The sequence below is a fragment of the Somniosus microcephalus genome, chromosome 8, assembly GCF_052327205.1.
Source record: "Somniosus microcephalus isolate GS21.2 chromosome 8, FLI_Smic_1.0, whole genome shotgun sequence".
Taxonomy (NCBI): domain Eukaryota; kingdom Metazoa; phylum Chordata; class Chondrichthyes; order Squaliformes; family Somniosidae; genus Somniosus; species Somniosus microcephalus.
The window spans coordinates 70,667,725-70,694,211 of record NC_140994.1 but is presented as its reverse complement, the minus strand read 5'-3'; the positions used below and the strand labels follow the sequence as shown (position 1 = coordinate 70,694,211).

General features: G+C 47.4%; 1 protein-coding gene across 3 annotated transcripts in view; it reads left to right on the top strand.

Annotated features, from left to right (window-relative positions):
• The window catches only part of lipf (lipase F, gastric type), a 78,515-nt gene that overhangs the window by 23,534 nt on the left and 28,494 nt on the right, over positions 1 to 26,487 (top strand). For all 3 annotated transcript variants that reach the window (XM_085994859.1, XM_085994861.1, XM_085994860.1), the window contains one exon: positions 12,267 to 12,465. In XM_085994859.1, coding sequence (XP_085850985.1) covers positions 12,267 to 12,465 — 199 coding nt within the window. The remainder of the gene's footprint in view (positions 1 to 12,266; positions 12,466 to 26,487) is intronic.

Sequence of the window (26,487 nt, the reverse complement as noted above, 5' to 3'; positions counted from 1 at the left end):
TTAAAGACTTTTGTTTATAATTTTTTTCTCCAACCTAACTGCAGATATATCATTTCTGTCAGTTGAAGAATTAACACAGTCATGGCACCAAACCATAGATTAGCAAATCATATGACTAAAGAACACAAGAAATAGATCTTCAGATGTTTAATCTCTTGAAGCCTCATGGGGTGAATCTTGATAAGGTTGCTGTATTGAATGTTGAATTCCAGTCCTATTTGTCCCAACGCAGCCAGTGTATCTCCAGTAATGACGTTCTGCTCTCACTCCTGTCTGGGATCCTCCAGACTAGCCCAAGGTTCCATTCTTTTCCTTGTTTACACGGTGTTCTTCTCTGATATTGTCCAACGGTCAGTTTCCATATGTATGTTGACTCAAGTCCACAACAACATCTGTGTTGTTAGACCGCTTGTCCAACAAGTTGTGGATGAAGCAGAATTTCCTCCATTTGAACATTGGGAAGACGAACACCATATTATTCAGCTCCTAGCAAAAGCTCTGGACCCTTGCCCTAACTCCACTTTACACTCTGTCTACTTGCACTTGTCCATTAGGTCTGTGTACCTCAATGCATTGAATTCAAAATCTTCATCCTTATTTACAAATCCTTCCATGGCCTTGCCTGACTCTACCTCTGCACCTTCTGTAGCCCTACATTCCAGGCTGTGCCCTTTGGTGCTCCAGCTCCGGCCTTTTGTGCATTCTCTTTTCCCTCTGTGCTGCCACTTGTGGCAGAGCCCTCTGCCATCTGTCTGAAATGTATTTCCTGTGCTCCTTCCCCCCACCCCGTCCCTCCCCACTATGCTGCTTTTCTCCCAGTCGTAAAAAGCCTTTAAAACTTTCATAGATGCTTTTAGTCATCTCTCCTAGCTCTTTCAGTACTGCTGGACATCAGTTGTCCTTGTGAAGTGCCTTGGGACATTTTCTATGTTAAAGGCACTATGTTAATGGACATGGATAAATGCATCATGTTGAGCTGTACTGAATTACACAGACCAGATAGCTCCCAGTTCAGAGCCATAGTCTATGCTGAGCTCAGTCAGGACAGCAATGGGGAGGGGGGGGTGTTATTACAAGTGGCCCCACTCCTAATTGCTCTCCAATGATCCCTGCTCAAAAGTATGCAGGGTCATGCCTGGCTGTGATGCCTCCCACAGTCAAATAGTATGTGCAGAATGGTCACCTGGGCAAGGCACCAGATGGCTGTTGGCACCTATAACAATGGAGCATAGCATGAACCATCTGGCCCAGGAGTGTAGAAGAAACCATTGTGGCCAACGAGAATAGAAACTGCTGTGCTTTGAGATGGAAAATGATCAAAATGTATTTCTAGAACAGAGCCCGAAAAGAGGAACTGTTCAAGCTGATATTGTGCAACGTAGTTCAGTTGGTCAAAAGCTTGTTATGTTTCCCACAATGACGATCCAGACTCGGTGGCGGCAGTAATCTTTCAACAGTGTGAACAAAGGTTATGGAGTTGAAGTCCCTCTTTATATGTCCTATAAACGCTTAATTCCATAAACCAATTTACACTTGTAATATGAACCCCTGTGAAACTTCTACAAATAATGATGCAAAATAACTTGCTCCCTTTGTAGTAATTGTACCTGTTCTCTGTCCTTTAATAGAATGGGAATGGAATCTCAACCTCCATTTATACTATGTGGTGTAGCACCCACTGCAGTAAGTGTTAAACCAGGCGGAAAGATCAAGAATTGCTTGCAGCAGTAATTGGATTACTCCATTGGCTCCAAATTGGAGTTCAATTCTTCAGTGGGAATTTTTTTTGTTCCCAGTATCAAAATTATTGGTCAATTGAGGGCTATTTGTAGCATATTACAGGTTCCACCATGATGCCCTCTGCTGATTTCAACTTAAATATTCCCAATGTCATTTGCCCTTACTTTGAACAGGTGTTGAAATGATGGGAGTGCAGCAAATGCTGCATAGTTCACTGATGAAGAGCATTGCCAACATTTGCATTTAGTGCGTAGACACAGAAAGCAGAGGGCTTATGGGGAGTGCAGACTGCAGACAGTACAAATGTTGTATACTTCAGGGTCCTTTCAAGCTGCTAGAAGGGCTTTGACAGAAGTGAGCCATTCGTCAATGCTCCCCAAATGTCAGAGGCTTAGCAAGGGCACATATCCTTCCATCTGTACTTTAGCATCAAGGTCACAGCAGCAGAAACTCAGGCAGTAAGGCTTCTTTGGTATCGAGAGGGTGCAGGGCATCTTCAATTGCCAATTCAGACCACATCGGGCTACACTGCAAGAGGAAAAGGACATTACTCGGTCAGTGTGAGAGTCTGTGTGATGTCAGCCTGAGCATCCTCCTCATTATTGCCAGATGTCCTGGGAACTGCCATTCTGCAACAGACAATGTTCCAAGATCTGCCCCACCGAGATGGCAGACTAAATGTTTGGCTGCTCAGATAGTTCAGCTATCCTCTTTGACTATTGGTGAAGAGAACCATTCAAGAGGAATTTTAACTGAGGCAAAGTAATGATCAGGGATAAGAAGCCAGTCTCCGTCTACATATATGTATGAACAATGTGTGTAGTTACCTGGTAAAATTTCATGAAATCAGCACCCAGCTGGTGTGAATCCATTCATCTAAATTTCTTATGGGGTACATAATTTATTTGGCAGCCAAACAGGTTGAATAGTTATCTTTTGTTTGGAAATTTCGAAGGAAAGCCACTGTTTCCGTCTTCTAACAACTTGCATTTATATAGCGCCTTTAAAGCATCCCAAGGCACTTCACAGGAGTGTAATGAAAAAAATTTGACACTGAGCCACGAAAAGCTTGGTCAAAGAGGTAGGAGTGTCTTAAAGGAGGAGAGAGAGGCGGAGAGGTTTAGGGAGGGAATTCCAGAGCTTAGGTTCTAGGCAGCTGAAGGCACAGCTGCCAATGATGGACGATGAAAATCGGGGATGTGCAAGAGACCAGAATTAGAGGAGTGCAGATATCTTGGAAGGGTGTGGGGCTGGAGGAGGTTACAGAGATGGGGAGTGGCGAGGCCATGGAGGAATTTGAAAACAAGCCTGAGAATTTTGAAATCGATGTGTTGCCAGACCGGGAGCCAATGTAGGTCAGAGAGCACTGGGGTGAGGGGTGAACGGGACTTGGCACGAGTTAGGATACAGGCAGCAGAGTTTTGGATAAGCTCAAATTTACGAAGCATAATGGTCAGAAATAATTACTTTTCTTAGAGATTGGGAGGTGACCAAAATTTTAACTGAGCACAATTGTTCAGCAACTAGTGGAAATTCTAGCATGTAATCATCAGTGCCTTTGCTGAGCCTCTAGATACAAACCAAAAGGGAAAATTACTCTTTTTTTGCAACGTGATTTTAAACCATTATTAAAGCTTATAATTCAGTTAGTTATTTTAGCACTTAATTCATTTTCTTATTTTTCCACTTTGTTCACTTCTTTTTCTGTATGGCTCGGGCTTCCCCGACGGTGTGTTCTGTGCATCCAACCTGCCATTGCTTTCATCCTTCTAAACTCATCAATTCTGAGAAAGGGTTTCTCCCTGGAACATTAGCCTGTCTTTACTATTCTCAAATGCTAATTGACGTACTGATTCCCAGCATTTCCTGTATCTATTTCAGATTTCCAATGTTTGCAATTTTTTTTCCTTTTTTTCTACTGTCTCCAACTTTTCCTGGCTTTTTAAGGATGTGCTTTGTACATTCTTATTGGACGTGTTTTTTATAGCTTGTCTTGGAAAGAGACAGTGACTTTCTTTGGTTTATAGTTGAATCTATCACCTTGGATGAACTGATTCACAAATGGAGAAGTAAGGCTGCTAAAATGGCCCATTTGCCAAAACAATTAGCTGCTTTATTGCTCAGCTCTGTGGTTTGTAATGTGACTTAACTTGTGACAAAGTGGATATGTGTATTTTTAGATATATAACTATCTTTAAAATGCTGGGTGTTAGTCAACTACAACCTAAAATTTACCAGCACAGTTCATCTGCAAAGCTCCCTGACCATACAACAATTAAACTCTGAGTGAGGCTATATTTACTTTTAGCAATTACTTTCTGTCCTTAAAGGGACAGGAAAACTAAAACATAGCTCCACATTTGCAGAAGAATAATATAATGTGCATTGCATGATACAATAATCCTTTCAATATACAACAAAGTATTGCCCAATTTACTTTGAGCAATGTTACATTACTAGTGGATCTCCTGCAATTTAAAAAAAAATGTCTGATTGCATCTCATCACAATTTCTGTCTTATTCTAAAAGTTTAAAGGCAGTAATTTGGAATATAGAAATGTTAAATAACCTAATTGACACAGGAGCCAGAATGTCTCTCACTCCTGTCTGACCTTTGCCAATTGTACTTTTTCTGACCAGTGTTCTGACCTGCAGCCTAAAGGACAATTCACTTCTGAAATCACCTGATGTTTACTTAACAGCAATTGAAGTTGGTGGCCGTAAAGGGACACCATTTTACTGTGGCGGCAGAATAATGCATTTTGCATTACGTCATGTAAAGGTCCTGTCCTTTTAATTGAGCGTATCGTTGCTGTCAGCAGTGCCGTGACAGATCTGCTGAAACGGTATATCTCATGCACGTTTTGTCCATCGTGCTCCAAATAGCGATTTTTGTTACTGGTGCAAAATAATTCTTCTTAAAAAAGAAGGAAGAAAGCTAGTCATTTAGTGCTGCTCTTTTGCAACCTGAAACTAACAAACATTTTCCAATCTGCACTGTTTCTGTACCAAACAATTAAACTCTGATTGACTTGAGGCTCTCTTTACTTGACAATTAAACTGTGGCTTTAAAGGGGCACAGCTCTTCCTTAACAGCTGAATAATATATTAATATTATAGAATTGCATATCACCTGACATACATACATATATAATATGTATAGATACCAGCAAAACACATTGCTTTTGCTTTGCTGGTTTAATTTTATTATGGCGACAATGTTGTAATATTTGAATGATATGATGCACTATTTTAATTGACAGATTCTTCCAATTTAGAAAAGGCTTGTGATATACAGTACATGGAAGATTAATTTACAATGCTGCAGTTTTTAACCATTCATTTAAGAGTAAGCATTTTTGATTTGTGCAGCAATATTGTGTTTATGATTTTCAGTTTTAGATGCAGTGTTATTTGTTTAGTCACAGCCCATCAGTATAAATTTAATTGGAAACCTTAATCTGACCAAATGTGCAGGAAGAATTGACATCACCCACTGTCCTTTATTTGTGTCTCTTCTTCGCTCATATAATTGTATAATTTCAGTTATTTCATTTTGTCCCAATAGACCACATCTGTTAGAAACTTCAAACACACATGCTGAAATATACCAATATTGCAGTATTCAATCCTGAATCAAGCACTTCGAAGAACTGTTAGGTAGAAGTCGTGAGGTGCTGCAGCACTATCTACATGCAAAAAATAGAGTTGTATTTTCAGTGGGCACAATATTACAGAGCTCAGTAGAGGAATATATAGAAAACAAATGACAACTAGATAAATGTTTAATTTCCATTCTGTAACTAGATATATGTTTGTTACTATCCAAAGGTTTTGTAACTTTTATTTTCCTATCTGCCTAGTTTTGCTCTCTTGACGGCCTACTCAACTTGATCTGTATGGTTTACATAAGAACATAAGAAATAGGAGCAGGAGTAGGCCATTCGGCCCTTCGAGCCTCCTCTGCCATTCAATATGATCATGGCTGATCCTCTATCTCAATACCATATTCCCGCACTCTCCCCATACCCCTTGACACCTTTTGCGTCTAGAAATCTATCTATCTCCTTCTTTAATATATTCAGTGACTTGGCCTCCACAGCCTTCTGTGGTAGAGAATTCCACAGGTTCACCACCCTCTGAGTGAAGACATTTTTCCTCATCTCAGTCCTAAATATCCTACCCTGTATCCTGAGACTGTGACCCCTTGCTCTAGAGCCCTCAGCCAGGGGAAGCATCCTCCCTGCATCCATTCTGTCTAGCCCTGTCAGAATTTTATACGTTTCAATGAGATCCCCTCTCATCCTTCTAAACTCTAGTGAATACAGGCCTATTCGACCCAATCTCTCCTCATACGACAGTCTTGCCATCCCAGGAATCAGTCTGGTGAACCTTCACTGTACTCCCTCTATGGCAAGTGTATCCTTTCTTAGACTGATCTTCTACCTCAACTCCACTTTCCTGCACTATCCCCATATCCCTCGATTCCCTTAATATCTAAAAATCTATCGATCTCTGTCTTGAATATACTCAATAACTGAGCCTCCACAACCCTCTGGGGTAGAGAATTCCAAAGATTCACCACCCTCTGAATGAAGAAATTTCTCCTCATCTCAGTCTGAAATGGCCAACCCCTTATTCTGAGACTGTGACCCCTGGTTCTAGACTCTGCAGCTAGGGGAAACATCTTCCCTGCATCTACTCTGTCAAGCCCTGTAAGAATTTTGTATGTTTCAATGAGATTACCTCGCATTCTTCTAAACTCCAGAGAATATAGGCCTAGTCTACTCAATCTCTCTTCATAGGACAATCTCTCCCATCCCAGGAATCAGTCTGGTGAACCTTTGTTGCACTCCCTCTATGGCAAGTATACCCTTCCTTAGGTAAGGAGACCAAAACTGTACACAATACTCCAGGTGTGGTCTCACCAGGGCCCTATGTAATTGCAGTAAGATGTCTTTACTCTTATACTCAAATCCTCTTGTAATAAAGGCCAACATACCATTTGCTTTCCTCATTGCTTGCTGTACCTGCATGTTAACTTTCAGTGATTCGTGTACCTAGGTGCCTCTGAACACCAACATTACCCAACCTCTCACCATTTAAAAAATACTGTGCTTTTATATTTTTCCTACCAAAGTGGATAACTTCACATTTCTCCACATTATATTCCATTTGCCATGTTCTTGCCCACTCACTTAGCTTGTCTATATCCCCTTGAAGCCTCTTTGCATCCTGCTCACAACTTATATTCCCACCCAGCCTTGTATCATCAGCAAACTTGATATATTACATTTGGTCCCCTCATCCAAATCACTGAGATAGATTGTGAATAGCTGAGGCCCAAGCACTGATCCTTGCGGTACCTCACTAGTTATAGCCTGCCAACCCAAAAATGACCCGTTTATTCCTACTCTCTGTTTTCTGTCCATTAACCAATCCTCAATCCATGCTAGTATACTACCCCAATCCCATGAGCCCTAATTTTGTTTAAAAACCTCTTGTGTGGCACCTTTATCGAATGCCTTTTGAAAATCCAAATACACCACATCCACTGGTTCCCCCTTATCTATTCTGCTAGTTACAACCTCAAAAAACTCTTAACATCAAACATGATTTCCCTTTCATAAATCCGTGTTGACTCTGCCCAATCCTATTATTCTTTTCTAAGTGCCCTGTTACCACGTCCTTAATAATAGATTCTAGCATTTCCCCTACTACTGATGCCAGGCTAACTGGTCTGTAGTTCCCCATTTTCTCTCTCCCTCCTTTCTTAAATAGTGAGGTTACATTTGCTAGTTACCAATCCGTGGGAACTGTTCTAGAATCTGTGGAATTTTGTAAAATGTCAATCAATGCATCCACTATCTCTATAGCCACCTCTTTCAAAACCCTAGGATGTAGGCCATCAGGTCCAGGGGATTTATCGGCTTTCACTCCCATTAATTTCTTCCGTATGATTTTTTTACCAATACTAATTTCTTTCAGTTCCTCATTCTCGCTAGAGCCTAGGTTCTCCACTATTCCTGGGAAGTTTTTTGCGTCTTCTTCTGTGGAGACAGACACAAGGGGGAAAATTCGGTATCGCCCATTTTGGGGCGCAAAGTTTAGCACCCAGCGCTAATTATCGCCTCCGACTGCAAAATTCGCCTCTATCGCCCCTGGAGGTGATTTGAGCGCTAAATCACGTGCTGCACACCTCTCTTAAGGCGCAAACGTCATGGAGCGAGGCGCTACCTCAACGCTACCAAAGCTCAGGCGGATGCAAGTTACCATGGAAGCCAGACATACTGGCGCCGTCCAGTTCTTGAAGGGGAGGGGCCATCTTGCTGGCCAGCCACTCCCTGCTCATTGGATCCTTGAATCTCCGCCTGGAGAGACATCAAATACAATTGTGTTGGAAGCGCTAATAGATAGGCCCAGGGAAAGAGCTCGGTGCTTAGGAACCTCAAAAGTGGTGCTGAAGGCCAAAGCTCCTTAGGACAGCGTTAAAACCAAAAATTTTGCCGACAAGAAAAGGCAGGAAGCACCCGCCTTTAAATAGCGCTCACCCAGCCCCTTACCGACTTGAAAACGTTCCCTTCTACCTATCGTTCCTAGCTGCAGGCGCTAAGGCGGGGGCGCGATGCAATATCTGGTCTGGGACGCTACCGGGGCGTTGCACGCTTGACTGTCATCACGATCTGCGGGCGCAGGAGATCGTGGCGGTAGTGTTTAGCGCCGCCGCAAAATGACTGGTCAATTTCATGAGCGGCGCTAAAATCGCTGCGCTCGGGCGCCAAGTTCCTAGCGCCCCCTGGAGGCGCTAACGGGAGGTGCTCACCAACCGAATTTTCCCCCCAAAGTATTTGTTTAATTTCTCTGCCATTTCCTTATTCCCCATTATAATTTCTCCTGTCTCAGCCTGTAAGGGACCCACATTTACTTTCGCTAATCTTTTCCTTTTATACCTATAGAAGCCTTTACCGTCTGGTTTTTATGTCTCTCGCTAGTTTACTTTCATATTCTATTTTCCCTTTCTTGGTCCTCCTTTGCTGAATTCTAAAATCCTCCCAATCCTCAGGTTTACTGTTCTTTTTGGCAACATTATAAGCCTCTTTGATCTAATACCATCTTTAACTTCTCTTGTTAGCCACGGTTGGACCACTTTTCCTATGGGGTTTTTGTGTTTTAAAGGAATGTATATTTGTTGTAAATTATGTATTCTTTAAACGCTAGCCATTGCTTCTCTACTGTCATACCTTTTAATGTAGTTTCCCAATCTACCTTAGCCAACTCGCCCCACATACCCCTACGTAGTTTGCTTTGTTTAGATTTAAGACCCTAGTTTCGGATTTAACTAAATCACTTTCAAACTCAATATAAAATTCTAACATATTATGGTCACTCTTCCCTAAAGGGCCCCTTACTACAAGGTTATTATTTAACCCTTTCTCGTTGCACACTACTAGATCTAAAATTGCCTGTTCCCTAGTTGGTTCCTCAACATACTGATCTAGAAAACTATCTTGCATACATTCCATGAATTCGTCCTCCACACTATTGTTGCAAATTTTGTTTGCCCAGTCTATATGTAGATTAAAGTCCCCCATGATCACTGTATTACCCTTATTACATGCGCCTCTAATTTCCTGATTTAGACTCTGCCCTACATTACAACTACTGTTTGGGGGCCTGGAAACAGCTCCCACTAATGTTTTCTGCCCCTTGCTGTTTCTTGGCTCCACCCAAACTGATTCTACTTCTTGATTTTCGGAGCTAAGATCCTTTCTCTCTACTGTTTAAAACAGCATTGTCCAATACGTTGGTCATGAGCCATGTGGCTAATTGGGAGTCCAGATATGGGTAATTGGATTTGATTAATAATTAAAAAATGAGTGATAGTCACAGTCATTGGGCATGTGATCTCAACACTCAAATTTGCACGGCATATGCAGGTGAACTTTAACCTTTTTGTGTGTTTCTTGGTAAGTTGAAAAGCAGAGTGTGAGAGTGTTTTTTGATTATTGAGTGCTTTATTTCCTTGGTTACTGAACGGTGATGGATGTTTGATAAGTAAATATATACGTGCAAAGTACATTTACCTGTACTGTGTGAGTGTATGAGGCATTTTCTACCAAAATGAGTGTATGTGGCTAAAACAATGGCCCAGAAATTAGGCTCGGGGGCTTGCCGCGCGTGCAAGCCCCCGATGAGCACTTACCCAGCGCGCCTGCCGTTCGGCTCCCGGGACGCTTGCAATTCCTGTTTTTAGTTGATTACTCCCGGGCAGCGTCTGACGTCACGCCGCCCAGGAGTGCAGCCAGCGCGAAGCCTCGAGCGCGGAGTCTAAGTTAGACATGCCCCTTGAGGTCTCCTTAACATAGGCCACGCCCCCAATTTTTAACACAAGCTGCAAAGCAATTTTACATGCAGAGCAGCATTTTTAAGAAATTTTTTGTATTTTTATTAATCTTTAGGTAACTTTTATAAAGTTTTAAATACTTTTAAATTATTTTGAAGAATGTAAAGTAGTTTTAAACAGAATTAAAGCGTAGTTATTTTGATGAGCCGGCTGGGATCACGTGGGCACTGGGCAACCAATGGGAGGTTGCAAAAGTTCATTCATGAGTTTGATAGTAAGAACTGTCAAACTCATGAAAACTCAGGGTGCCCAAAACAGCAATTAAACTACAAATAAAAGTTAAAGAAACATCCCACTAAATAAATGAACTATGAATAACTGTAAAAAACTATTTTAAACAAATAATCAAATTTTAAATTTTTTTTTTAACAAATGGGGTCTAAAAATACACTTACCTTACTGTAAATTTTTTAAAAATAATAAACCTGTGGAAAAAAAATTCTAAATTGTATTAATAGACCACTTACCTATAAAACTAAGTACTTACGTCTGGTATTTTCAAGTGTAAAAACCGGAGGCCTTTACGCACGGGCAACTCTTTACAAAAAAAGGAAATTCAGCGCGCACGCGCTGCCTGATACGCCGTACGCATTCCACCTCTTAACCCCTTGGTTCAGAGGACAGGAAATGCCGGTTTTCAGCGCATGCGCTGTGCATCCTGAAAACCGGCACTTCCATCGGGCCCACGCGTGAGTACCCCGTCTGTACTCACGCGTTTGGGCCAGTAATTCCAGTCCCATGTCACCATAGCCACACCTGTAGCTAGTCCGCAATTTCTGTTGGACTCGTTTGAAAAGAGCTTATGTAATTTCTGAACATCTGTTACTGACTGAATACCAATGGTGATTTCATCATAATCATGATATACAGAGTTTCCTTCTGTAGGTACTGTGCCCTGCACAGACTATACACGAATAGTACAACTGACGGAAAAGGTAATCAGAAGGAGGAATAAAATAAGGAATTAGTGCTGGCAGATACATAACTGAAGTATGGATTAAACCCTTTTAAAATGTGGCTACTATTAAAAGGGAAAGCAGATAGAAGGATAGACTGGGCTGAAGCCAGATAGATTATGTTAAGAAGGTTCTGGCTGGAATGTAGGAGTCTGGACCATTTACAATTTGGGAAGAATGGGTCTCTCCAGTCAATCTCACTGCAGCACTTTAAAACATTGTGTGCAGACACCTTACTGAATCTTAATGGCTACCGATCCAAGCAATTTCTTTTATTTTGACTTTGGTAAGCGGAGAAGTGATCTAGAATAGCATGATGCAATCAGTTTACAGTATATTTGTAATAGAAACTAGTTTGGACACTAACAGCACACGTTTCTCTTTAACTGATGGAAGTAAAATTAGTTATATTGGTCCCAGTGTGGATTCAGGGTTGATGAGAATTCACATGACAATCTCTAGAACGTTTGCATTTAGCTGTGAGACCAATAATGGAGTTTGTTATCTTTGGGCTGAAGTGTTTTATGCTATTTAATTGTGGCAGTGTAGAGGGAGCATAGTATTGCAATTGACTGGAGTCAGGCTAGACCCACAGCTCTAAACTGGAACAAAGCACTGTACAGAAATATTGGCTAATGCATGTTGGTGCATAGTTTAACATTTTGATGAGTCATTTTGATGTACAGTGCTCAGTTTCTTGATATTACAACTAAATGTTTCTCAGCAGTTATCTTCTAAAATAAATTCTCATCACTGTCCCTTTCTAGAATCATTAGTGTTTGTGTACTTGAACTTTAATACAGACACTTATGAATTGAAAAAAATTAAATGGCATTGCAGTTGTACATATCAGTTGTACAGGAGATTCACTGTATTGAAAAGAATATGCCACAATAAATGTAATTAATGGAGGTTAGATCGGAAACTATGGAAATGCATTACAGAGCTAAATGAGAATTTGTCAGGCAAAATCGCATGCAATTTAAGTGGGTTTTGCAAATCTATTGAGTGGGTTAGGTATACGTACGAAGTTATATAGCTACTTTGTAGACTCGTATCATTGAGTAGGTCATGCAGTGGTAGGTGCTCCAATACTTTACCTTTGGAGGGAAGAATACTTTCTTTGCTTTCATTTCATAGAAAATATTTTTTGTTTGTTTCTTTAGGATCCCGACCAGTTGTATTTCTGCAACATGGTTTACTAGCTGCTGGAAGCAACTGGGTCACGAACCTGGCAAACAACAGCTTGGGCTTTATATTAGCAGATGCTGGTTATGATGTCTGGATCGGAAATAGCCGAGGAAATACGTGGTCCAGAAAGCACACAACCATTTCAATTTATAAGGATGCATTCTGGGCCTTTAGGTAACAAATATTTGTTTTTATTTTACTATAATAGTTTACATCTTTGTACAGTATACTTTTTAACCACAGCTCAACAGTTCGACCAGTGGAAGTTGTATGGCATGGTATACAACAGGCTTGTTTTGTGTATTTAACCTAATTTGGATAATTTCCCATTTAGAAGAGGAAATTCAAACATAAAAGAAAGAAAGACTTGCATTTATATAGCGCCTGTCACAACCTCAGGATGTCCTAAAGTGCTTTACAGCCAATAAAGTACAGGAAACTTTGTGTTATCTGGAGGCTAAGTGTCCGGCAAGCTCGAGCCACCGGCAAAAATCAGGAGCCGTTTTGTTAGGTTTTTTTTCTTCTCGTGGCTTTTTTTTCCAACAGTCAGGCTCTGGAAAGTCTTTCTGAAGCTGTTGCTAAGCTACAGAGACGCTTCCAAGGTACGGGCCGACTGTTTAGAAGCTGTTGCTAAGCAACAGTGTTTGTTGTCAGATACGGAGATGAAAAGCTCCGTATGCTTCAACATTAACGCTGGTGTGTCCGGCAGCTTTGAGGGAACGGCAACAGCTCGGTCCCGTCGGTGCCGGATAGCACAAAGTTTCCTGTACTTTTGAAGTGTGGTCATTGTTGTAATGTAGGAAATGCGGCAGCCAATTTGCGCACAGGAAGCTCCCACAAACAGCACTGTGATAATGACCAGATAATCTGTTTTAGTGATGTTGATTGAGGGATAAATATTGGTCAGGACACCGGGGATAACTCCCCTGCTCTTCTTCGAAATAGTGCCATGATATCTTTTACGTCCACCTGAGAGGGCAGACGGGGCCTCGGTTTAACGTTTCATCCAAAAGACGGCACCTCCGACAGTAAAGCACTCCCTCAGTACTGCACCAGCATCAGCCTAGATTTTAGTGCTCAAGTCTCGAGTGGGACTTGAACCCACAACCTTCTGACTCCGAGGCGAGAGTGCTACCAACTGAGCCACAGCTGACACTACATGGGTATTTTATTTGAACAATCCTGTAAGATATTTAAAGGATCTAACCGAATGGCTTGACAAGTACAGTTATCTCCTCAAAATAATTTGCATTTTTTAATATCGTATCTTTTAAGAAAGATAGAAAGACCTTGTGTTTATATAGTGCGGTTCACATTCTTACAGTCAATGAATTACCTTTTAGAGTGTAGTTACTGTAGTTATGGAGGCAAGCACAGCAGCCAATTTGCACAGCATTAAGACCAATTAATCTGTTTTGAAGGTGTTGATTGAGGGATGAATGTTTTCCTGGACACCAGGGGTTCCTCTTGGAGTAGTGCCATGGGATCTTTTATATCCACCAGAAGGGTCTTGGTTTAACGTCTCTTCCTAAAGAACATAAAAAATAGGAGCAGGAGCAATCCATACGGCCCCTCCAGCCTGCTCCGCCATTCAATAAGATCATGGCTGATCTTTGACCTCAACTCCACTTTCCCGCCCGATCCCCATATCCCTTGATTTCTCCTAGAGTCCAAAAATCTATTTCAGCCTTGACTTTACTCAACGACTCAGCATCTACAACCCTAACCACAGCCCTTTAGGGTAGAGAATTCCAAAGATTCACAACCCTCTAAGTGAAGAAATTCCTCCTCATCTCAGACCTAAATGGCCGACCCCTTATTCTGAGACTGTGACCCTAGTTCTAGACTCTCCAGCCAGAGGAAACAACCTCTCAGCATCTACCCTGTCAATCCCCCTCCAGAATCCTATATGTTTCAATGAGATCACCTCTCATTCTTCTAAACTCCAGAGAGTATAGGCCCAATTTACTCAATCTCTCCTCAAAGGACAACCCTCTCATCCCAGGAATCAATCTAGTGAACCTTCGTTGAACCCCCTCTAAGGCAAGTATATCGTTCCTTGGGTACGGATTCCAAAACAGTACTCCAGGTGTGGTCTTACCAAAGCCCTGTACAATTGCAGAAAGACTTCCTTACTGTTGTACTCCAACCCCCTTGCAATAAAGGCCAACGTACCATTTGCCTTCCTAGTTTCTTGCTGTACCTGCATGTTAACTTTATGTGTTTCCTGTACAAGGACACCCAAATCTCTCTGAACACCAACATTTAATAGTTTCTCACCATTTAAAAAAATTCTGTTTTTCTATTCTTCCTACCAAAGCGAATAACCTCACATTTCCCCATATTGTACTCCAACTGCCACCTTCTTGCCCACTCACTTAACCTGTCTATTATTCCTTTTCAGACTCTGTGTCCTCCATACAGCTTACTTTCCCACCTAGCTTTGTATTGTCAGAAAACTTGGATACATTACACTCGGTCCCTTCATCTAAGTCATTAATATAAATTGCAAACAGCTGACTCCCTCAATACTGCACTGAAGGATCAGCCTAATTATTCAGTCAAATCCTGTAGTGGGGCTTGATCCCACAATCTTCTGACTGGGGCAAGATGCTACCACTGACCCAAGCTGGCATTCTGCAAAGATATGCTACAATACAAAAACATAATGGCCTAGAAATTAGGTATAGCCCCGCTTGGGGCGTTAGAATTGGCGCTGCGCAAATTTTATAGCCAGACGCAACTTATCGCCATCTCACGCGATATTGGATTGCAGCGCCCCTAAAGGTGATTGAGGCGCAAAATCAGGCGTTACACGGGACTCCTAAGGCGCTAACCTTGCGGCACTACTCAATATCGGGGCGGGCGGGCGGGCGCAGCGCAGGTGCTGTCAATTACCGCTGACCACGAGACTTTCAGGTGCCGGCCAGCTCTTAAGGGGGTGGGTCAGTAAGGATCAGCAGCCACACTCTGCGCCTTGTAGGCCTCAAAATCGGAGCTGGCCATTCTGTGGCGTTACAAACTTTCAGAAGGTGGAGAGGGTGAGGCAGAGAGCGGAGCGCTTCACCAGTGGGGCACTGGATGAATTGGTAGGTGCAGTGAAGCGCCGGCGAGATGTGCTGTACCCCGACAATGGCAGGAGGCCTAATCAGAAGGAATACCGAAGAGCTTGGAGGGAAGTTTCTCAAAAGGTCAACTCCAGCAGCATGGTGACCAGGAGCCCTGTGCAGTGCAGGAAGAAATTCAACGACCTCACTCGGGTCGTGCGGGTGAGTGGTGTTTCACCAAACTTCTTCATCCCTCCATCTGCACCTGACTTTATGGCCAGAGGGTGCGCGATGCCCCATTGGCCATCTGTCAGCAAGCACCCATGGCCCTTTCTGGGAACACACATGCACATTAAACTCAGGGCATCATGTAAGGGCTATTCCACCATGGGGGACATGAGATGACAACTCAGGGCATCATGTAAGGGCTATTCCACCATGGGGGGCATGAGATGACAACTCAGGGCATCATGTTTCATTACTGTGGTAAACCACTGTTTGTATTCCACTGTGTACATGCCTGGACATGCCTCGGCTGACTCCTCCCACAAGTCCTAGTATAAAGGTGACTGCTCCCCAGCCCTTTGTATTTCTGGACCGGTCGACCACTCGAGGCAGACCTTCATTCTTTTGTTAATAAAAGCCTTTAGTTACTCTCTTAACTCTCAGTCTTTTATGAGTAATTGATAGCGCATCAATTTTATTAACAAAATTTTTATAATGGAGAAGATCCTCACACCAGCATGCCTGGACTTAGATCATCGGGAGGCGGACTCATCCACCAAGTTTACTCACTGGCTTAAGTGTTTCGAAAAATTCCTGACCGCCTCCGCAGCAATCAAATCGGACGAGGACAAACTGGATGTCCTGACCTCCAAAGTGAACCACCGAGTGTACTCGGTCATCCAAGACGCGACCTCGTACGCGGACGCTATCAAGCTCCTCAAGGACCAGTACACGCCCAGTGAACGAAGTGTACGCCAGGCACCTTCTGGGGAGTCGTAAACAACAACCTGGGGAATCGACCGTGGAATACCTTCAGGCACTGTCTGTGCTTGGCCGGGCCTGTGGTTGTAAGGATATAAAGGCCGCCGTGTACACAGAGGAACTTATCCGGGACGCTTTTGTAGCGGGCCACAGATCCAATTACACCCGACAGCGACTGTTGGAGCAGAGTGACCTCGACCTCAACAAGGCCTCTGAACTCGCACTATCATTGGATGCAGCCTACCGGGGCATGGATGCCTACTCCTCTGCACCGTGGACGCCGCGGGGAATGACAGCCTGGGACACGGTAGGACCGCCTCATAGCGCCGTGCCACCCCAGCCACACCCCAGCAACGGCCCAACTACCGCAGCAGTGTCCCAAGGCCAGACAGCAGTGCCCCAAGGCCAGAAATGCTACTTCTGTGGCCAGGCAAAACACCCCAGAGCGCGCTGCCCGGCGAAAAACGCGATCTGCTCGGGCTGCGGGAAGAAGGGACACTACGCTAACGTCTGCAGGGCCAAAGCCACCCCGAACCCCAGCAGCGCCGCGTGCGGGCCATGCGGGCCGCCATCTTGGGCCTCCCCGGCCATGTGCGAACCACCGGTACAGCAGCCATTTTGGACGCCTCCAGCCACATGGGGATCATGGACGCCGCCATCTTGGACGACAGCCGGAACGCAGCAGGCCCCCAACACCGCCTCATCTGATACCCGCAGCGACACACCGACCCCTACGCTGGCATCCGTTACACTGGACCAAGCGAGACCGCACCAGCTGGCCAGTTCCACAATGGACATTAAGGTAAATGGCCACGATACAATCTGCCTTTTTGACTCTGGGAGCACGGAGAGCTTCATCCACCCCGACACGGTGCGGCGTTGCTCTCTCCCAGTCCTGCCTGCGCACCAGCGGATTTCTATGGCCTCCGAGTCCCAGTCGGCGGACATCGGCGGCTACTGCGTAGTGACACTCGTAGTAGACGGGACCGTGTACGATCATTTTAAACTTCTGGTCCTGCCCGACCTCTGCGCTGCCGTCCTGCTGGGGTTAGATTTTCAGTGCCACCTTAAAAGTGTTACGATGGCGTACGGTGGACCCCTACCCCCACTCACAGTCCGCAGCCAGCAGCTCCCAAATTGCCCGCCGTGCACCAGGTGCAACCTCTCCACACTCAGAGTCACCCCCCCCCCCCCCCCCACTGTTTGCTAACCTCACCCCCGACTGTAAGCCCATCGCCACAAAGAGCAGGCGATACAGTGCCGGGGACAGGGTTTTCATTAAAACCGAAGTGGAGCGGCTCCTGAAGGAAGGGATTATTGAGGGCAGCACCAGCCCCTGGTGAGCCCAGGTTGTGGTCGTTAAGACCGGCGAGAAGCAGCGCCTGGTCATCGACTACAGCCAGACAATAAATCGCTACACCCTGCTGGACGCCTACCCACTCCCCCGTATAGCTGATATGGTCAACCAGATCGCGCAGTACCGCGTCTTCTCGACCATTGACCTGAAATCAGCGTACCACCAGCTCCCTATCCGCCCTGAGGACCGCCAGTATACTGCCTTTGAGGCAAACGGCCGCCTCTACCACTTCCTTAGGGTTCCCTTTGGCGTCACCAACGGGGTCTCCGTCTTTCAAAGGGAGATGGACCGGATGGTAGATCAAAATGCGTTGCAGGCCACTTTCCCATATCTGGACAATGTGACCATCTGCGGCCGTGACTTGCAGGACCATGACGCAAACCTCGAAAAATTCCTCCGCACCGCCCAACTCCTGAACCTGACATATAACAAGGAGAAGTGCATATTCCGCACAAACCGCCTCGCCATCCTTGGCTGTGTTGTGGAACACGGAGTCATCGGCCCCGACCCCGACCGGATGCGTCCCCTTATGGAACTCCCACTGCCCCACTGCCTCAAGGCCCTGAAGAGGTGCCTAGGGTTTTTCTCCTATTATGCCCAGTGGGTCCCCTACTATGCGGACAAGGCCCATCCGCTGATCAAGTCCACCTCTTTTCCCTTGACGGCAGAGGCCCGCTTAGCCTTCCACCGTATCAAGGAAGACATTGCCAAAGCCACCATGCACGCAGTGGACGAATCCATCCCCTTCCAGGTGGAAAGCGACGCGTCCGACTTTGCCCTGGCCGCTACCCTCAATCAGGCGGGGAGACCCGTGGCCTTCTTTTCACGAACCCTCCAAGGCCCGGAGACCAGACACTCCGCTGTTGAGAAGGAGGCCCAGGCGATTGTGGAGGCTGTGCGTCATTGGAGGCACTACCTGGCCGGAAAACGATTTACCCTGCTCACTGACCAACGTTCAGTTGCTTTCATGTTTAACAACAAGCAGAGGGGCAAAATCAAAAATGACAAGATCTTGAGGTGGAGAATCGAACTTTCCACCTACAATTACGAGATCTTGTACCGGCCCGGGAAGCTCAATGAACCCCCGGATGCGCTATCGCGTGGCACCTGCGCCAGCGCGCAGATCGATAGACTGCGGGCCCTCCACAATGACCTCTGCCACCCGGGGGTCACCAGGTTCTTCCACTTCATCAAGGCCCGCAACCTGCCTTACTCTATTGAGGAGGTCAGGACCATGACCAGGAACTGCCAAGTCTGCGCTGAGTGCAAACCGCACTTTTATAGACCAGACAGGGCTCACCTGATAAAAGCCACTCGCCCCTTCGAGCGCCTGAGCGTTGATTTTAAAGGGCCTCTCCCCTCCTCCGACCGCAATGTGTACTTCCTCAATATTATTGATGAGTACTCCCGTTTCCCGTTCGCCATCCCCTGCCCGGACATGACCAGTGCCACGGTCATTAAATGTCTGAACGACCTCTTCACCCTGTTCGGTTTCCCCAGCTATATCCATAGCGACCGGGGCTCATCGTTTATGAGCGACGAACTCCGTCAGTACCTGCGAACTAGGGGTATTGCCACAAGCAGGACCACCAGTTACAACCCCCGGGGGAACGGACAGGTGGCAAGAGAAAATGCGACAGTTTGGAAGGCCGCCCTGCTAGCCTTAAAGTCTAGGGGCCTTCCAACCTCCCGCTGGCAGGATGTGCTCCCCGATGCGCTCCACTCTATTCGGTCACTGCTCTGCACTGCCACTAACGCCACCCCTCATGAGAAAATGTTTGTCTTCCCAAGGAAGTCCACATCGGGGACATCGCTACCGCCATGGCTGACGTCCCCAGGGCCGGTCCTACTGAGAAGGCACGTGAGGACCCATAAAACGGACCCCCTGGTCGAGAGGGTCGACCTCCTCCACGCCAACCCCCAGTATGCTTACATTGCATACCCGGACGGGCGGGAGGACACAGTCTCCATAAGAGACCTTGCACCCTCGGGGGCCGCAGTAACCCACTACTCACTACCACCCCCCCCCACGATCCGATATCCAGCCCCAGCAGACGGCAGGCCTGGGCCCCGCGACCCGCTCGACATCTACGAGGACGACACGCCTGTGCCACAGCCCACGCAGGACTCGACGCCGGAAGCTCCACTACCCCTGCCGTCGCCACGCCGATCACAGCGGCAGACAAGACCTCCGGAGAGACTCCAATACACTAACTTTTAATACACTTCACCCCGCCGGACTCAATTTTAAACAAGGGGTGAATGTGGTAAACCACTGTTTGTATTCCACTGTGGACATGCCTCGGCTGACTCCTCCCACAAGTCCTAGTATAAAGGTGACTGCTCCCCAGCCCTTTGTATTTCTGGACCGGTCGACCACTCGAGGCAGACCTTCATTCTTTTGTTAATAAAAGCCTTTAGTTACTCTCTTAACTCTCAGTCTTTTATGAGTAATTGATAGCGCATCAATTACTTCCCGTCCTTTCTCCTGCAGGCCAAGCTGGCGAGGAACCGCAAGGAGCAGCTTCGCACCGGAGGAGGACGTCCTCAACGCCAGACTCTCGCGGATCTCGAAGAGAGAGTTCACCAGATTGTTGGAGGCCGTATGATTGGTCCTGTCACCACTGGAGCTGCCGACCCCATTGTGCACAGCGATGGTAAGGTCCTCACCTTTTTGAGCTGTCTCCTTCCACTTGTTCCCCCCCACCAGCATGCTTTTTCACTCTGGACCCATGTCATAGCATTGCAGCAATCTTGCATCCCTTGCTGCCACCCTGTCCTTTCGCTAAAGCCACTCTTCAACCTCTCTGCTTTCAGATGCTGCATCACCAGCTCGGGAGCCGGGCCCTCAAGTTGCCAGTGCCACTGCCTCCGGAGGCGACGAGCAGGAGGAACCCGGAACATCGGTGCCAGCCTCAGAGGAGCCAGCCCATCTGGAGACTGGGGATAGTAGTTCCCTGGAGGGGAGGGGGGGGGGGTCTCTGATGAGGAACCAGTTGCAGGAACCAGCGGGCTGCAGCAACGCGAGGGGGGTCGGGAAGCTCGGGGGCCGTCTCCCCGGAGGGCGAGGCAGGCCACGATGACTGCCGCACAGAGTGCAGAGGAGGTGCGTAGCCTTTCGGAAATGAGCGCCCAGGCTCGGCTCAGGCACACTGAGCTGATGGCTGCAGTGGGGAGGATGCCTGCCTCCATCGACACACTGGCAAAGAGTGTGCAGGACTTTGGGGCAGCAATAGAAAGGACTGTCCAGGGCTTCGGGGCAGCAATGGAAAGGACTGTCCAGGGCTTTGGGCCAGCCCTGGAAAGGTCTGTCCAGGGCTTGACCGAAGCAGTGGAAAGGACTGTTCCGGCCTTGTCCGAAGCAGTGGAAAGGACTGTCCCGGCCTTGTCCGAAGCTGTGGAAAGGACTGTCCAAGGCTTCTCCGAAGCACTGGCACCTGCCACGCAAGTGCTCAGTGCTGCCACGCAGTCACTTGCTGGCTTCCTGCACACGCAGATTGAGGCCACGCGAACACTGACTGCTGCCACCCTAGCTGGATCAGGCAGGATTACCCGGGGCCCTTGCAGCACCACAGCAGGCCATCAATCTTTGGACCAGCCGATTGTGGCGCACACTGCGGTCCTGCCCCGTCAGAGTGCCAGTGTGTCGGCCGACCACGGAGCAGGTGTCCGCTCTCAGGTTGTAAGCATTCCTGATGCCACCGCTGGCAAGTTTCCACTGCAGCTGCCACCACCTGCAGGACAGACTGCTTCCAACCATTCACAGTTGGACCAATCATCATCCGGGTCCTCCAAGCCCAGAGGTCGTCCAGGCCGTCCCTCAGGGGCTTCTGCCCTTTCGGACACTCAGCAGGCGTCCCCCAGCCTTGACGCAGCCACTGAGGTACAATTACGGAGGAGCTGCAGGGAGGGAAGGGGCCGATCTCGTAAGAGAAGTAGATCTCCATCAAGGGGTAAAGAGTAGAGGGAGCTGTTGAGACGTCTCATTTGTAGAATTCAAGGCCGTCTACACCTGCTGTGAATGTTAGTAATGTTTTGGGTAGTGTCGCGGGTTTGCCAGACAGTTATGTTCATAGAGTTTTACAGCACAGAAAGAGGCCCTTTGGCCCATCGTGTCTGCGCCGTCCATCAATCCCTGTCCAGTCTAATCCCATTTTCCAGCATTTGGTCCATAGCCTTGTATGCAATGGCATTTCAAGTGCTCATCCAAATGCTTCTTGAATGTTGTGAGGGTTCCTGCCTCTACCACTCTTTCAGGCAGTGAGTTGCAGATTCCAACCACCCTCTGGGTGAAAAAGTTCCTCCTCAAATCCCCTCTAAATCTCCTGCCCCTTACCCTGAATCTATGCCCCCTTGTTATTGACCCCCCTACTAAGGGGAAAAGTTCCTCTTTATCTACCCTATCTATGCCCCTCATCATTTTGTACACCTCAATCAGGTCCCCCCTCAGTCTTCTTTGCTCCAAGGAAAACAACCCCAGCCTGTTTAGTCTTTCTTCATAGCTGAGGCGCTCCATCCCAGGTAACATCTTGGTGAATCTTCTCTGCACCCTCTCCAAAGCAATCACATCCTTCCTATAGTGAGGCGACCAGAACTGCACACAGTACTCCAGCTGTGGCCTCACCAGCGTTTTGTACAGCTCCATCATAACCTCCCTGCTCTTATATTCTATGCCTCGGCTAATGAAGGCAAGTATCCCATATGCCTTTTTAACCACCTTATCTACCTGTTCCGCTGCCTTCAGGGATCTATGTACATGTACACCAAGGTCCCGCTGACCCTCTGTACTTCCTAGGGTCCTACCACTCATTGTGTATTCCCTTGCCTTATTTGTCCGTCCAAAATGCATCACCTCGCACTTTTCAGGGTTAAATTCCATTTGCCACTTTTCCGCCCATCTGACCAACCCGTTTATATCGTCCTGTAGCCTGAGGCTTTCCTCCTCGCAATTTACCACCCCACCAATTTTCGTGTCATCTGCGAACTTACTGATCATACCTTTTACATTCTCATCCAAATCATTTATGTAGATCACAAACAGCAAGGGACCCAGCACCGATCCCTAAGGTACCCCACTGGACACAGGCTTCCAGTCACAAAAGCAACCTTCGACCATCACCCTCTGCCTCCTGCCACTCAGCCAGTTTAGGATCCAACGCGCCAAGGCACCCTGGATCCCATGGGCTCTTACCTTCTTGACCAGTCTCCTATGCGGGACTTTGTCAAAAGCTTTACTGAAGTCCATGTAAACCACATCCACAGCATTTCCCTCATCCACACACCTAGTCACCCCCTCGAAAAATTCAATCAGATTTGTCAGACATGATTTTCCCTTGACAAAGCCATGCTGACTATCCCCGATTAATCCTTGCCTCTCCAAGTGGAGACTAATTTTGTCCCTCAGAATTTTTTCCAATAATTTCCCTACCACAGATGTTAGGCTCACTGGCCTGTAATTCCCTGGTTTATCCCTGCTACCCTTCTTGAATAATGGTACGACGTTAGCTGTTCTCCAGTCCTCTGGTACATCCCCTGTGGCCAGAGAGGTTCTGAAAATTTGTGTCAGAGCCCCTGCAATCTCCTCCTTTGCCTCCCACAGCAGCCTGGGATACATCTCGTCTGGGCCTGGGGATTTATCCACTTTTTGGCCTGCTAAAACCGCTAGCACCTCCTCCCTCTCGATGCTAATATGTTCAAGTATGTCACAGTACCCTTGCCCGATTTCTATGTCTACATCGTCTTTCTCCATAGTGAACACAGATGCAAAAAATTCATTTAAAACCCCGCCTACATCATCTGGCTCTACACACAGATTGCCACTTTGGTCCCCCCCAGCAGTGCTAGCAAACCTCCCCGCAAGGATATTGGTTCCCCTCTGGTTCAGGTGTAAACCGTCCGACTTGTACAAGTCCCACCTTTCCCAGAAGCAGACCCAGTGATCCAGGAAACTAAAGCCCTCCCCCCTGCACCATCCCTTTAGCCACGCATTCATCTGTTCTATCTTCCTATTCCTATACTCGCTAGCACGTGGCACCGGGAGTAATCCAGAGATTACAACCTTTGAGGTCCTGCTCTTTAATCTTCCACCTAGCTCCCTAAATTCTTGCTGCAGGACCTCATCCCTCTTTTTACCTATGTCGTTGGTACCAATGTGGACCACGACCTCTGGCTGTTCACCCTCCCCCTCCAGAATGCCCTGCAGCCGCTCAGTGACATCCTTGACCCTGGCACCAGGGAGGCAACAAACCATCCTGGATTCACGTCTACGGCCACAGAAACGCCTATCTGTTCCCCTTACTATAGAATCCCCTACCACTATTGCTCTCCCACTCTTTTTCCTCCCTTCCTGGGCAGCAGGAGCACCCCCAGTGCCAGGAAGTTGGCTGCTGCTGCCTTCCCCTGGTGAGTCATCCCCCTCAACAGTATCCAAATCGGTATACCTGTTTGAGAGGGGAATGGTCACAGGGGTCTCCTGCACTACCTGCCTGCTTCTATTGCTCCGCCTGGTGGTCACCCATTTCCTTTCTTCCTGTGCAGCCCTTACCTGCGGTGTGACCAACTCACTAAACGTGTTATCCACGACCCTCTCAGCATCGTGAATGCTCAACAACCCATCCACCCGCAGCTCCAGCGCCTCAATGCGGTCTGCTAGTAGCTGCACCTGGATGCATTTCCGGCACACGTCATCAGGGGCACCGGCAGTGTCCCTGAATTCCCACATAGAGCAAGAGGAGCATAACACGGGGCTGGGCTCTCCTGGCATGACTTACCCTTTAATTAATTTAAATTAATTTACTATCACCAATTAAAGATATCTCTAAGGCGCTTGTATAGTCTACCAACAGTCCCTGCTACACCGGAAAAGACCCTAGTAACTATAAACTACAGAGTTAAAGTTTAAAAAAGAGAAATACTCACCAACCAATCACTTACCTGCTCCCTGGTGACGTCACACTCTGATTACTTTTTACCTCTCTCCCCGCTGCTGAGTTGGTGTGCCTTGCTGCTTGCGCCGGTTTTTATCCCGGGCTCCGCCTCACCTCGCTGCTCCGTGCTCCGACTCCGACTGGTCGGGCCTCGCTGCTTGCGCCGGTTTTTATCCCGGGCTCCGCCTCACCTCGCTGCTCCCTGCTCCGACTTCGACTGGTCGGGCCTCGCTGCTTGCGCCGGTTTTTATCCCGGGCTCCGCCTCACCTCGCTGCTCCCTGCTCCGACTCCGACTGGTCGGGCCTCGCTGCTTGCGCCGGTTTTTATCCCGGGCTCCGCCTCACCTCACTGCTCCGTGCTCCGACTCCGACTGTTAGTTCGTTAGTTATGCTTTCTGTTGCCATTCCTTTGTCATGCTGGAAGGAAGCACTTTTTGGAAAATAAAGAAAATGTTTTATTTACACTGGAACTCTAGACTATTTACAAGCATGGTGGCCTTCATAGGCTTTGGGCGAACCGGAGGGCACTGATCCAATTACACCCAGCATTCCGTCAGAGGGGCCTAGAACCGAGTCCTTATGAGCCTCTGACGGATGGCCCTTCCAGTTTCTGGACCCCTCCCGTCTTCCTCCTCCTCGTCCTCCTCCTCCTCTGCTGGACATTCAAGGTCGGATGGCCAGGTTGTGGAGCATGCAGCAGACCACGACGATGCGCGACACTTGCTCCGGCGAGTCCTGCAGGGCGCCCCCTGAATGGTCGAGACAACGGAACCGCTGCTTGAGCACACCGATTGTGTGCTCCACAATGTTCCTGGTCACCTGATGCCTGGTGTAGTAATGCTCTTCTGCCGGCATGCTGGCCAAACGTAGCGGGGTCATGAGCCATGTGCAGAGAGGATAGCCCTTGTCGCCAAGAAGCCAGCCTCGTGGGTGAGTCGGGGCCTCGAAAAGGTCAGCCACTGAGGTCTGCCGCAGGATGAAAGCGTGGCTGCTGCCAGGGAATTGGGCGTTGACCGCGATGATCATCTGCCGGTGGTCACAGACCAGCTGCACATTGAGGGAGTGGAACCCCTTGCGGTGGCGGAACTCTTCGGGATTCTGTAATGGCGCCCGCAAAGCCACGTGTGTGCAATCAATGGCGCCCTGCACCATGGGGAAGTCTGCTATAGCCGCGAAGCCCTGTGCGCGCTCCCCCTGCTTCTCCAGGGTCAAAGGGAAGGTGATTAATTCCCGCCTCCTATATAGGGCAGCTGTAACTTGCCGGATGCAGCAATGCACCGCAAATTGAGAAATATTTGCAATGTCCCCAGTTGCTGCCTGAAACGAGCCGCTGGCGAAAAAGTTTAGGGCAACAGTGACTTTGACGGCCACCAACAGCGAGGTCCTGCACCGTAGCCACGGCTGCAGATCTTCAGCAAGCAGGTGGCACAGCTCAGTCACCACATCCTTTGCGAATCGGAGTCTTCGCATACACTGCTCCTCCGACATGGCAATGTATGACACCTACTGCCTGAAAACCCTGGCAGCGTAAGGTCGCATTTGGCGACGTCCATTGCCCCTCCTCCTTCTGGCCATTCCCGGCCCTCTCTCCCTCCGCCTCTGTGCCCTTGCCATATGTTCAACCAGCAGGACGTTCCCCTCCAAAGCAGCTCCCATTACAATGTGAGAGAAGTAAGACGCAGTAATATCTCACCAGCAAACTGTTGTGGACAGGGCTGAAGGTCCAAAGGAACCGCTGGCTCAATGAAGAGTACGCTCTCCCACTGAAGGTCAGCAACTCTCTCCAACAACCAGCAAGATGCCCACCCAAAATGGCTGCCGCTTTTATACTCGTGCAGTCCCCTTTAAATAGCGCCCCCCTAGCCCGAGAAGGACTTGG